Source organism: Saccopteryx bilineata, chromosome 2 (genome assembly GCF_036850765.1).
Source record: "Saccopteryx bilineata isolate mSacBil1 chromosome 2, mSacBil1_pri_phased_curated, whole genome shotgun sequence".
Lineage (NCBI taxonomy): Eukaryota > Metazoa > Chordata > Mammalia > Chiroptera > Emballonuridae > Saccopteryx > Saccopteryx bilineata.
In genome coordinates this window covers 255697576-255711537 of record NC_089491.1, presented here as the reverse complement: position 1 = coordinate 255711537, position 13962 = coordinate 255697576, and the positions used below count along the sequence as shown (strand labels likewise).

General features: G+C 45.0%; 1 protein-coding gene across 1 annotated transcript in view; it reads left to right on the top strand.

Annotated features, from left to right (window-relative positions):
• SLC5A1 (solute carrier family 5 member 1) overlaps positions 1-13962 on the top strand; it is a 63314-nt gene that overhangs the window by 19195 nt on the left and 30157 nt on the right. Inside the window, exons 3-5 of the mRNA XM_066260053.1 lie at positions 8211-8315; positions 10096-10155; positions 11330-11434. Of these exons, the coding sequence (XP_066116150.1) occupies positions 8211-8315; positions 10096-10155; positions 11330-11434 (270 nt within the window). The remainder of the gene's footprint in view (positions 1-8210; positions 8316-10095; positions 10156-11329; positions 11435-13962) is intronic.

The following is a 13962-nucleotide window of genomic DNA, read 5'->3' as shown; positions in this document are numbered from 1 at the left end:
TTAATTATGCTTTCAAGTGTGATATAGGATGATTTTTGTTTTGTTTTGTTTTCAGCAAGCATTTATTTTTTGTCAAACTGTTAAAAATTGATTTAAATATATTAGCAATTGTATTAGTTTCAGAAATCTAGCACATCCTTATGCTTCTTTTTTTTTTCTTCCTGTTTTGTATTTTTCTGAAGTGAGAAGCAGGGAGGCAGACAGATTCCTACATGCACCCAACCGGGATCCAACCAGCATACCCACTAGGGGGTGATGCTCTGATGCAACTGGGGCCATTCTAGCACCTTAGGCGAAGGCCAAGGAGTCATCCTCAGCACTGGGGCCAACTTTGCTCCAATGGAGCCTTGGCTGCAGGAGCAGAAGAGAAAGACAGAGAGGAAGGAGAGAGGGAGGGTGGAGAAGCAGATGGACTCTTCTCCTGTGTGCCCTGGCTGGGAATCTAACCCGGGACTTCCACATGCCAGGCTGATGCTCTGCTGCTGAGCCAACCAGCCAGGGTTATAGGATGCTTTTTGAAATTCATTGGCAACCTCTGATTGTGAAGCTAGGAAGACACACAGCTGTTGTCCATTGACTTAGGTAATTCTTTTTTTTAAATTTTAAATTACTTTTATTTTTCAATTACAGTTGACATACAATATTATGTTAGTTTCAGGTATACAGTCCAATGATTAGACATTGTACAACTTACTAACTGATCATCCTGATAAATATTGCACCCAACTGATACTGTACAGTTATTACAATATTTTTTACTATATTTCCTATGCTGTACTTGACATTCCTGTGACTATTTTGTAACTACAGATTTGTACTTCTTAATTCCTTCAACTTTTACACCCATTCCCTTAACCACCTTCCCACCTGGCAGTCGTCAAAATGTTCTCTGTATCAGTGAATCTGTTTCTGTTCTGCTTGTTTGTTTATTCTGGTTTTTAGGTTCAATTGTTGATAGATACTTAATCACTGGCATTTTGTTATTCATATTTTTAAATCTTTTCTTATTCTTCTCCTTTTTCTTAAAGAAGACCCATTAACATTTTTGATAATACTGGTTTAGCTTCTTCTTGTCTGGGAAGCTCTTTATGTGTCCTTTGATTCTAAATGATAGCTTTGCTGGGTAGAGTAATCTTTGTTGTAATGTCCTTGCTTTTCACCATTTTGACTATTTCCTGCCAATCCCTTCTGGCCTGCAGTTTCTGTTGAGAAATCAGCTGACAGTCTTATGGGAGCTTCTTTGTAGGTAACTAACTGCTTTTCTCATCGTCTCTTTGTCTACAACCCTTTGCATTTTAGTTATGATGTGTCTTGGTGTGGGCCTCTTTGTGTCCATCTTGTTTGGGATTCATCCTTGACTTGCATGTGTATTTCCTGTCATCATTTTTTCAAATAGGTTTTCAATTTCTCTCTCTCTTTTCTCCTCTGGCACCTCCGTGATGTGAATGTTGGTATGCTTGAAGTTGTCACAGAGGCTCCTTACACTATCTTCATTTTTTTGGATTCTTTTTACTTTTATGTGGTCTGAAGCTGTCTACTGGGTGTGCTGGCCCTGGGGCCTCCCAGAAGGTGCAGGTCAAGACCTGCAGCCATGACTTAGGCAATTCTTGACTCCTGGGTGTACGCATGCTATCTCAATTTCCTGAGGGGATAGAAGTAAAAATAAAATTAATGAATAAACTTGAATTAGTTTTTTCCTCTGGGCTATTGTTTTGTTTTTATTTGAAAATGAAAGGTTAACCTTAATGATTTTCAAGATAATTCTAACATCAGATGCCTGGGCTAAGATGCCTATTTTCTATTTCCTGTCACACAAAACATAATTTTAGTTAGCACTCAATGACATTTTTATGTCTTTTTTTACATCCCCTACCTCCACCCCAAACAAACAGATAACTTCCCTGTAAGCCTTATTCTCAGGCTTCAGGATGTGTGAATGAATCTGAAACAGCTCTTGAATCGCTGCCCTTTATTTTTAAAGGTTTTAAAAAATTGTGTTCTGATTATATAATTACATAAACTCATCGTGGGAAAATGGGTAGCATGAGTGCCATGGTAACAGACCTTTAAAACTCTGGAGATTATGTCAGGGATTTTGGAAAGAGAGCCTCTTTTACCCCGAACATTTTATCCCCCACATTCTAGCCTCTCAATTTTGTAGTTAGGCATTGTGCTCCTGCTCTGAGGTCAAAGAGAGGTCAAAACAAGCTTCAGGAGGGAACAGTAACTTTCAATACAGTCTAGGCATGCTTCTCAAACTTTACTGTACACAGAATCACCCGATGATTCTGAACTAGTGGGTCTGGAATGTGCACTGAGGATGGGCATTTCTCATAAGCTGGTGAAACTGATGCTTCTGATCTGCAGAACACTCCAACAGTAGCTTTGGTTCAGAGAGCCCATTTCTAGGGCTAAGATAAACACTGAAGGGCTGGTCATTACATAGACTAATGTCTGCCTTTAATTCAAGAGACAGATATAGTTCCTGCTTCTGACTTCTGACATTAGTAGTTGGTAGAGAGTAATAAATTTGGCCAGTTGTTTTTCTTGATGGTTTAAGTAGTTTTACCTTTAGAGAAGGCTCATAAGAAAAACATCAAACTTATGCCAAACCCTCGAAGGACTGAAGTAGAAAAATTTTCAGTGATAGAGTCACAGTATTGTTAAGACAAACTAAATTAGCATTGTCAGGAATCTAGCTTGCAATAAGAGGAAATCTGTTTTTGTTCAATGGTCCAGTAATTTAGAGGCTGATTCTCTGTCAGTGAAGAGGATGAGAGGGACTGGCTTAGTCCTGGACACTGCCAAAGCCCCATGGCTGAGTGGTAGGTTTAAAAGAAAATTTGGAACCACTTGATGTTAAAACCAGACAGGAAGTCAAGAAGAGTGGCCTGCTTTGTTCTGGGTAGCTCATGGTTGGAGTGGCCCATTTGGGTCTGAGGCCCACTTGGGGACAGTTGGGACTGAAGGCAGCAGAGAGCAACAAGTTTGGTAAGATTTAAGTTCATGGGCAGTAAGAAGCAGACACATTAGAAGAGAAAGCTTAGCCTGGAGAAGAGTTGAGGGTGGGTACAACCTCTGTCCACAGATATTGGAAGGGCTAGCTTGTAGAAGAGAGATTTAACTTGCTCTGTATCACTCCAGAGGGCACAAGGACTAATGGGCAGAGTTTAGCTCAAGGTAAAGATGGACGTTTTAACAATTAGAGTTGTTCCATTATGGACTCAGTTGCTTTGTAAAGTGGGAAGTTCTCTGTTTCTTAAGGTACGCATCCCGAAGCTGACCATCACTTGCGGGGGGTGCAGAGGGCATTGAAACTGTGATGTCTGTGGGTCCATCCAACTCGGGAAGATTCTAGGATTCTGTAATTTCTCTGTATGTTTCCTTTCCTGCCAACTTTCTAAGACTGACAATGGAAGCAGTAAAACGTGATTGTGAATTCCCTAAAGTCAAAGGAAAACAGACTTTCTGCCTTTTGTGATGTGATAGGATGTTATTTTCCAATTACCATGCTATTAAACCTGCTGGGCTGAGTTAGACCCAGCTCATCTTGCACAGTGACAGCAAAACCATCTTCATACTCGTAATGAATTTTTGAGTCCCCTCAGGGGATGAGGAAGGCTTGGAAAGAAGTTAGTCAGAAGTAAGGTCAAACTGGGAAAATTTTAAGTAACGCCTACAATCCTGCTCAGAAGGATTGTAGGAGGAAATGACAGAGAAGAACATGTTGCTGGATGACTCCTTGGATGGGGCGTGATTCCCGAATGGGCATGAAATGGGTGAGGAATGGAGAGGGAGAGGTTTGGGAAATCAGAGTGATGTAAGCATTGTTAATAAACTCTAGTGAGAGGAAGGGCAGAATGACATCTTGGCATGGGAGTGCAGGCAATCAAGTAATGGTGTCTATATTAGCTTGCGCGAACTGTGTCAACAAAATATCACACACTGGGTGGCTTAAACAACAGAAATGTATTTCTTTACAGTTTTGCAGTCTATAAATGCAAGATCAAGGTGCTGTCCGGGTGGGATTCTGGTGAGACCTTTCTTCCTGGCTTGCTGATGGCTGCCTTCTCTCTGGTCATTCACATGGCCTCCTCTCTGTGTATACATGGACCAGTCCTATCAGATTAGAGAACCACCCTTATGACCCAATTTAACCTAATTACCCCTGAAGATCCTATCTTCAAATATCGTCATTGGGGGTTAGGGTTTCAACATATAAATTTTGGAGAAACATAATTTAGACCAAAATAGTGTTTGTTGTATTTTTTGTAAACTATCTTTGAGGGTGAAGTGATTGTCTTCTTGGAGGAGAGAAAGGACCCCTGATTGAGGGCCAGTGGAGTGTCAGTTGTCACTGGTTCATGATCTTGTTTGACTCCTGCATGACCCTGTCATGAGAGAAGACTGAAGCTCATAGATGTTATGATCACCCAGATAGTAAGAGATCAATAAAGCATTCAAATTCTAATTTATAAGCTCATGCTACCATATCATTGGAGGGGACTTTAATTGAAACCTTGATGAATTCGTAGAGATTATGTCTTTAAACTTGGAATTGCTAAGAAGGCTACTTGGCAGGTCCATATGGGGGTCTGAGAGGGTCTCTGAGTAGGGAAGTGATGTGATTGGAGTTGTGTTTTGGGGAGGTAAGTGGCCATGTGGATGGGTGGGGATGACTGGAGATCATCTAGAGGCCTACTACCATGGTCCTGTTGAGAGATAATGATAGCTATCAGGGGCAATATAAAAAGTGCCAGGTTCCCATGACGTTGTCATGGTTTTGGTAAATGATTGAGTGCAGGCTATGGGGCAAAGTGAGGTAGTCCAGGGTGAGGCTAAGATGGTTGGGAGGATAGCCATGCCCTGATGGAAATGAACTGAACCTGGGCCCACTGCATCTGGTACCCCCAAAGCTCTCCTGGCCCCATACCATCAGGTGGTGAGGAAGTACCTCAAGAAAGACTGCAACTGCTTAGAGAAAACATCCCTTTGGGGGGATGTTGGAGAAAATGTCTTGAACTTATGGTTAATCTAATGCAGTTAATCATTACTGATAATTATGCCCTAATAGTACATTAGGCTTAATAATTTATTAAGTGAGCAATGATAAATGAAAAGATAATGGGTCAGGATAGGTAGGCTGCATGCATAAGGGAATTTTGATTGAAAGTGGACTGTTATTCCCATCAGACTTGGAAGAGAAAATGCTAGTTCTCTAAAGAGCCTGCTTTCTTCCCAGTTTCTCCTGCTCTTCTTCTTCCTCCTCTTCTTCTACCTCCTTCTCTTTTTTCTTCTTTTTCAAACACACAAAGCATTTTAATGTTTATGTTATAAGGAGGATGAGAGGCAGTCTGAGCTAATATAACTTTTCATGCCATGAGAATTCCACTTATAGGCAGAGGCAATAGTAATTTACTTCTTTTGCAAACTTTATTGGGTCCTATTTTTGTTTGTTTGTTTTTTATTGTTTTTTTTTACAGAGAGAGAGAGTCAGAGAGAGGGATAGATAGGGACAGACAGACAGGAACGGAGAGAGATGAGAAGCATCAATCAGTTTTTTGTTGTGACACCTTAGTTGTTCATTGATTGCTTTCTTATATGTGCTTTGACTGTGGGCCTTCAGCAGACCAAGTGACCCCTTGCTCGAGCCAGCGACCTTGAGTCCAAACTGGTGAGCTTTACTCAAACCAGATGAGCCCAGGCTCAAGCTGGTGACCTCGGGGTCTCGAACCTGGGTCCTCTGCATTCCAGTCCGATGCTCTATCCACTGCGCCACTGCCTGGTCAGGCTGGGTCCTATTTTTTTTTTTTTTAACAAAGGCAAGCATGCCTACACTGTACAGCACCCTTTAACATACCGATGACCAAAGATTAAAACTGTTAAGTGGCAATAATCAGAGTACGCAGTTTCCCCTTCTAGATGAATGGTGTCCATCCGGTTTCTAAAGTCCTGAGTCTCGGAGTCACCCTTGATTACTCTTTTCCTCATTTCCCACATTTGACCCATCAACAGGCCCTTCAACTTTGTTTCTAAAACAGACCCTAATTTCTATGGTTGTCTGTGTTTCTGCTGCTGCCACCCAAGACCAAGACCAAGTCACTGTCTTCTCTCACCCAGTTGCTGCAGTAGCCTCCCATGTGGTTGCTCTTTTCTCCCTTGCCTTCAACACTACACTTTCCGCATGCTCGAGAGCAGTCTTTTATTTATTTATTTATTTATTCATTTTTTAGAGAGGAGAGGGAAAGACAGAGAGAGAGAGAGAGAGAGAGAGAGACAGAGAGACAGAGAGAGAGAGGAGAGACAGAGAGAGAGAAAGGGGGAGGAGCTGGAAGCATCAACTCCCATATGTGCCTTGACCAGGCAAGCCCAGGGTTTCGAACTGGCGACCTCAGCATTTACAGGTCGATGCTTTATCCACTGCGCCACCACAGGTCAGGCTCGAGAGCAGTCTTTAAAAGCAAATTAGAGCCTGTCCCTGCCCTGCTTGAAGCCTTCCAGTGGCTGTCAATCACACTTGCAGTACAATCTATACCTCTTATCCTGGCTGGCTGGGACCCATGTCGTGTGTTCCCGCCCACGTTCCTGCCTCATCTCATACCACCCTTCTGGTTGCCCACCACACTCCAGCCACTCTGACCTTCACCCTGCTTCTCAACCATGATGCCCTTCCCATGTAGGGGGTCTTTGCTTTGCCGGCACCCTTCCCCTCTGATCTCAGAATAATCAACTTCTTTTATCCTTCTGACTTCAGCATAGAGGTTAACCCCCACAGAGGAAACTTTCTCCAGCTCTCCAATGTAAAGTAATCCCTCTATCACACCTTCTCTGTCTTCTTCACAACACTAACCATTCTCTGATGGTTTTGCTTGTTTGTTTACTTATTTATGTTTCTTCTGTTAGAATATAAGCTGCTGGGAGTAGGGATTTTGCCTGTGCTATTCATAGCAGAATCCCAAGTGTCTAGAACAGTGCTTGACACATTGAACACATGCTATATTAATATTTGTTGAATGAATGAATGGAGATATTTATACCACTATCACCCATCATTCTAGAAATCTCCTTCCAGCCCGGCCTTCAAGGATCTCCCTGTACACTGACTTGGCACCAAGCACCCACTTTCTTATGTTTGGGGTAGGGTCTGGTACAGTTAGGGTGGTATTTTGGAATGATCTGTGCTTTGGGAAATATGTCTTTTGTTCCATATTTGGACCCTCTTAGGGATAGACAGATAACTACAAGCCTCTCCCTACCATTTGCTTAGAAAGAATGGGGATAATTATAATAGTTTGGTATTTATTAAATATGGCTATACCTTCTTCTGGGCATAAGAGGACTTTAGAACTTCCTAGAGTTCTTTTGGGGCTCAGATGCAATTGAGTTGATGGCACAGTGATCTGACTGGTCAGTGTGAGAGCCTTATCTTGTTTCACCTGCTATTTTCCCCACCATGTTTTTACTCTTGGGTATTTAATATACATTCTTCCCATCTGCCTTCTGACCTATGTATTGAGACATATGAGACAATGAAAAATGTAGTATTTTGTGCATACATCTGCCGGGTCTCTGGGACCTTTGGGAAAATAAAAATACTACACCAATTTAAAGAGTTGTTATTCATATCATCTTTTGTTACTTGAGAGCACATGAAATCACAGAATTGAACAGGTAGAAGTCCCTTGGGAATCATTGGCTCCAATGCCTTCTCTCTCTGAAAAGTGACGGGACTGAGGCCAAAAGGCTTCCTTTAAAATGGTTCCTTTATCAAAATGTCCCCACTTGCTGAGAACTTATGTTGATCAAAGTCCTGAGCCAGGAGTGGCAAGGATGCAGAGATGATTGACATAGGCCCTGCTCCTGGGCCCACAGCCTCTTGGGAGACTTCTATGGGAGGCGTGGTGGGCTGTGGGGCTTCGCCCGTCTTCTTTACTGTGTACATTGAGCTCACAAAGGACTCACAGACAGTCTGATGGGGGGATGCAGCCTACTGGCCGCTTCTTACTCCTTTTCTTTTATCTTCACTATTATTACCCAAGACCCCATGAGCACCTTTAGGACCAGCAGTCCTGACAGACTCTGAGCCCTGTTCCTGGCCCACCTCTGCTCTTTTGTGTCCTCTTGGCTGACATCTCTTCTCTCCTTGGCTCACCCCTGAGTGTCCTGATGGGGCGTAGAGTCCTCACCCTACTTTATCTTTCTGTTTCCAGATTGGAGCTTCTCTCTTCGCCAGTAACATCGGAAGTGGCCACTTTGTGGGGCTGGCTGGGACCGGAGCAGCTGCAGGCATTGCCACCGGGGGCTTTGAATGGAATGTGAGTTACACATCTGAGACACCATGTCCTGGTGTTGGAAGGGGCTTTAGCTTTCAACTAGTTCAATCCACACTCAAAGGTATATGTTGTAGATCAGGGGTAGTCAACTTTTTTATACCTACAGCCCACTTTTGTATCTCTGTTAGTAGTAAAATTTTCTAACTGCCCACCGGTTCCACAGTAATGGTGATTTATAAAGTAGGGAAATAACTTTACTTTATAAACTTCATAAAGCAGAGTTATAGCAAGTTAAAGCATATAATAATAATTACTTACCAAGTACTTTATTTTGGATTTTCGCTAAGTTTGGCAGAATAAATGTTTTTTTTTCCCTGAAGTTGGAAACAGGGAGGCAGTCAGACAGACTCCTGCATGCGCCCAACCGGGATCCACCTGGCATGCCCACCAGGGGGCGATGCTCTGCCCATCTGGGGTGTCGCTCTGTTGCAACCAGAGCCATTCTAGCACCTGAGGCAGAGGCCACAGAGCCATCCTCAGCGCTCGGGCCAACTTTGCTCCAGTGGAGCCTTGGCTGTGGGAGGGGAAGAGAGAGACAGAGAGGAAGGAGAGGAGGAGGGGTGGAGAAGCAGATGGGTGCTTCTCCTGTGTGCCCTGGCCGGGAATTGAACCCTGGACTCCTGCACGCCAGGCCGACGCTCTACCACTGAGCCAACCGGCCAGGGCCAGAATAAATCTTTTTTTTTTTTTTTTTTTTTTTTTTTTGCATTTTTCTGAAGCTGGAAACAGGGAGAGACAGTCAGACAGACTCCCGCATGCGCCCGACCGGGATCCACCCGGCACGCCCACCAGGGGCGACGCTCTGCCCACCAGGGGGCGATGCTCTGCCCATCCTGGGCGTCGCCATGTTGCGACCAGAGCCACTCTAGCGCCTGAGGCAGAGGCCACAGAGCCATCCCCAGCGCCCGGGCCATCTTTGCTCCAATGGAGCCTTGGCTGCGGGAGGGGAAGAGAGAGACAGAGAGGAAGGCGCGGCGGAGGGGTGGAGAAGCAAATGGGCGCTTCTCCTGTGTGCCCTGGCCGGGAATCGAACCCGGGTCCTCCGCACGCTAGGCCGACGCTCTACCGCTGAGCCAACCGGCCAGGGCCAGAATAAATCTTTATGAAACAACTTACTATAGTTAAATCTATCTTTTTATTTATACTTTGGTTGCTCCGCTACCACCCACCATGAAAGCTGAAATGCCCACTAGTGGGCAGTAGGGACCAGGTTGACTTGTAGATGTTAGGGGACCTCTCTCGGCTGTTGTAGATGTTAGGGGACCTCTCTCAGCTACCTTGTGATGTGGATGAAGGCGGGGCCCAGTTCCAGGAGCCCCATGGCCTGCTCCCCTTCCACAAGAGTAGCATGAAAAACCACTGAAATGATGAAAATATTATTTTTTCTTTTGAAAGGCCAAGAAACTCCTCTACATTTTCAGCCATACTGGAGATTTGGAAAAGCTCTTCACCAGATTTCCATTATTATTATTATTATCATTTATTTATTTTTAAAAAGGTCTCTAAATGGTACTTTACTCCTTGTAAACTAGGGAAGAGGAAAAAGGAGTTATGATGTCACCAGAAAGTCACCAGGGGTCCCCTCCACTGTTGCTTTACTACCATTCCTACGGGCCAGTCAGGCAGCAAAGACCCTCCAGCTCTGATGGCCACACAGGGAGTTGTCCTCAGAGCCCAAAGAGAAAACGCTGGGTGATTGTTCTGCAGTAGCTGGGGGATCTCCAAGCATTACGATCTGACTCCATTTTTGTTTTCGTTTTAGGCCCTGATTTTGGTGGTTGTCCTGGGCTGGGTGTTTGTCCCTATTTACATCAAGGCTGGGGTAAGTATCGGTTATTCCATCTACTGTCCACGTGTGCATGTGTGTGCGCACGTGCGCGCGCGCGCACACACACACACGCACGCACGCACACACACCTCTGTCATCCTGGAAGGCAGAGGAGACTTTACAGAATAAATGGCAGAGAAAGCCTGGGCCTTGCCTTTTTTTCCAGGTTATAAAGTTCCTGACGGCTTTTAAGGACATTAGATCCACTAAGCCATGACTCGTCCTCTAGGAAGCCCTCTTCAGGCTTCTCTCTGCCCTCTTAATCTCACTCTGCTCAGAGCCCTCTGGAGCATCATCCCCTTGCACTGGCCATGTATTTACAGGCATTGCCCTGCATTTGCCCCTGATCTGTAACTGCCTCTGCCCAGGAAGGGAAGCAGCATGTGAAAAAACAAACATACATCAGCAGATTGGTTTGCTGAGTACGCAACTGGTACTTAACTATCAAATGCATGCCAGACTCTTGAAGAAAACTCTCTGACATTTTACCTGAGGCAGCTGTAGCATCATCTATTCAGTGAGATTTAACGAGCACCTACTATGTGTGAGTCTGTTGAAAGCAATATGGAAGAAACGCAGAGCAGACTCGGCAATGGGAGGCTGTTGGTGACAGCTGTCTGATCCCAGGAGACAGCAGGCTCAGGGCTGAGGGAACAAGATAGAATGTGGTTGGAATTGGCAGAAAGGAACTGGGAGAACAGTTGAGCAGGCCTGCAGCCACAGTCCTTGGTAAGGCCTGTGTGCAGAGCTGGGTGACAATCATCCAGCCTGGCCACCTGGCTTGGTGCATTAAGAAGATGCTGCTGTTGTTATGATGTCTTGTTCACAGTAGGCACTTTGCATAGGAATATCTGTTTACCTATCCCCGCCTCCTCCAGGGCAAGGATCTACCTTCTTGGTTATATGCAGTCATGTATTAATTTAAAAAAGCGTTTATGGGGCACTTTCTATATCCTGGGATCAATGCAGCTACCTTTGTAGTGAGGCATGTGGGACTGAGATGAGCAAATGGCTGAGGACAGCCATCTGGCCACAGTGCAGACTTCTCTGACCAACAAGGGTGAAGCCTTGATCACACCTCTGCCACCATGGTGGATGCCACTGCTCTGCTGGCTCTGGGCCTTCTGGTCACTCTGGCTGGCAGTGACCGCACTTCCATCCCATGTAGGTGGTGACGATGCCAGAGTACTTGAGGAAGCGATTTGGAGGCAAGCGGATCCAGGTCTACCTCTCCATTTTGTCGCTGTTGCTCTACATTTTCACCAAGATCTCGGTGAGTCCACCGCATGGCAAGCTGGGCACTAGATGTCTCAAAACCTTCCCACTCTCAATCTTCAGCATGTGCTGGTCTACCAAGGGGCAGCGCTGTACATTTCTATTAACTTGGTTCCTTAAGTAGTCTTGCTCCTTAAAGTAAAGCCCTAGTTCATGTTTCAAAGAGCCAACACATGGAACTTCTTATCTGCCACCATGGAGAAGGTTGAACACGTAAACAGGTTCAAGAAGGTTCAGTGGAAGCTGTTTGTAATAGAAGATTAAGTGGGAATTAGGATGTCTGAAGGCTGGTCCCAAACTCAGAGGTTGCTGTGGTCTTTGTGCTTTCTCAGGGTCAGATTCTGGTTCCAGGTGACATTTCTGATGCACTTAAACTTGAGCAGTCAGTGACAAGACAACTCTTGAAAGTACCTCAGAGATTTTCCCTGTTCTTTTATGGATGAAGAAACAAAAATGCTGGGGGTGGAAAGTCCTTGTTCATGATCCTGAATCAGAAATAGAACCTTGACCTCTGGCTCCAGCTGACTGTCCTTTTCAGTGCAGAAGACTTATGTTTGCTTGGAATCAGCTCCCTGGGCCTTTGGTCATTCACTCTCTGGGGTATTTCTACTCTCTCTGAACCCAACTATTGGGTTTGCTCCCCCATCATCTAGCCAGTCTCCCTACCAACCTGGAGCTGCAGGCTCCACTGTGCAGAGCTGAGATTTCTCAGGGACTGTCTGGCTATGGGGGTCTACCTGAGAACTACACAGAGCTCTGGGCCGACCCACTGCAGCAAGACTGTATTCTTTCTTTACTTCACCTTTCCTACCTTAAAAGTGTGCAAATCAACACTTCTTTTGATGGTAAAACAAAACAAAACAAAAAAGCAAAAGATCCAAGAAACCAATGAAGTTCTAAGGTATTCTCTTTTCTTCCCCAAAGGATGATGGGAAGAGAAAAGTTTGGCCTAGCCTTTTCCTTTTCTTTTTTTTTAAATCCCCTAGTTGATTGTCAGTCTGATAAAGGTTAAAATAGCAGTGAAAAGAAAGGATATTGTTAATGATAAAGGATAACAGAAAGAAAATAGGACCTTGGTAAGAAAGCCACCAAGGAGAATAATCAGAGGAAGTACGCGGTTGTGGAAAAGCCTGGGCTCCTTGTCTGCTCCACTGCTCACCAGCAGGGACCTGGGGCAAGTGGCATGTTGCTTCACCTCCCCAGAGCTTAGCTTCTTCGTGGGTAAGGTGGGGTTAACAAGCACTGCCTTGCCTACCTCCCTGGGTGGTGGGGACATTCAAATGGATTTACTTAAAAACATGGAGTGTCATTGGAATGTAAGATAAGATGATGGCCAACATGAGCACCCTTGCTCCCTGGATGGCTTCAGCACCCTAACCTCGCTAGAGAAGAAGGCTGTGTATCTTGGATATTAGACCCTTGTCAGATATGTGACTTGCAAATATGTCTTTTCGCTTTCTTGGTAATTCCTTTGACGCACAAAAGTTTTAAATGGTGATGAAGTTCAGTTTATCTTCTTTTCTTTTGTGGCTGATGCTCTTAGTATCATGTCTAAGACTCCATTGCCAAATCCAAGGACAGAGAGAGAAGTGACATTTTCTGAGAACTCACAGGGAGTGGCTCCAGCTTTCCCCCTCAGCCAGCAGGGGGTCATCTCACTGGCTAGAGTCAGTTTTCCTCCTTTTTCTTGTCTGCCTCCTTCCAGTCCCCAAAGGGAGATTGGACCAATTTCATCATCCTGTCAGAGGTTTTTCCTGGCTGAATCCTGAGTCAGGTTGAATCTGAATTGAGCCTTCTGTTGTTGCTAGGAAGGGTGCTGAAAAAAATAGCTGCTAGTTTTTTTTTTTTAATTTTTTTTTTCTTTTTCATTTTTCTGAAGCTGGAAACAGGGAGAGACAGTCAGACAGACTCCCGCATGCGCCCGACCGGGATCCACCCGGCACGCCCACCAGGGGCGACGCTCTGCCCACCAGGGGGCGATGCTCTGCCCATCCTGGGCGTCGCCATGTTGCGACCAGAGCCACTCTAGCGCCTGGGGCAGAGGCCACAGAGCCATGCCCAGCGCCCGGGCCATCTTTGCTCCAATGGAGCCTTGGCTGCGGGAGGGGAAGAGAGAGACAGAGAGGAAAGCGCGGCGGAGGGGTGGAGAAGCAAATGTGCGCTTCTCCTGTGTGCCCTGGCTGGGAATCGAACCCCGGTCCTCCGCACGCTAGGCCGACGCTCTACCGCTGAGCCAACCGGCCAGGGCCGCTGCTAGTGTTTTTATTTTCATGATTACCTAAAGCTCAGATGACAAATGGCATTATTTTTTCATGGTGGAATAATATTCCATTGTGTATATGTACCACATCTTCTCTATCCAGTTGTCTCTTGATGGGCACTTAGGTTGTTTCCATATCTTGGCTATTATGAGTATTGCTGCAGTGAACATATGTTCTTTTGCAATAGTGTTTTGGGTTTCTTCAAATATATACGCAGAGGTGGAATTGCTGGATCATAATGCATTTCTATTTTTAATTTTTTGAG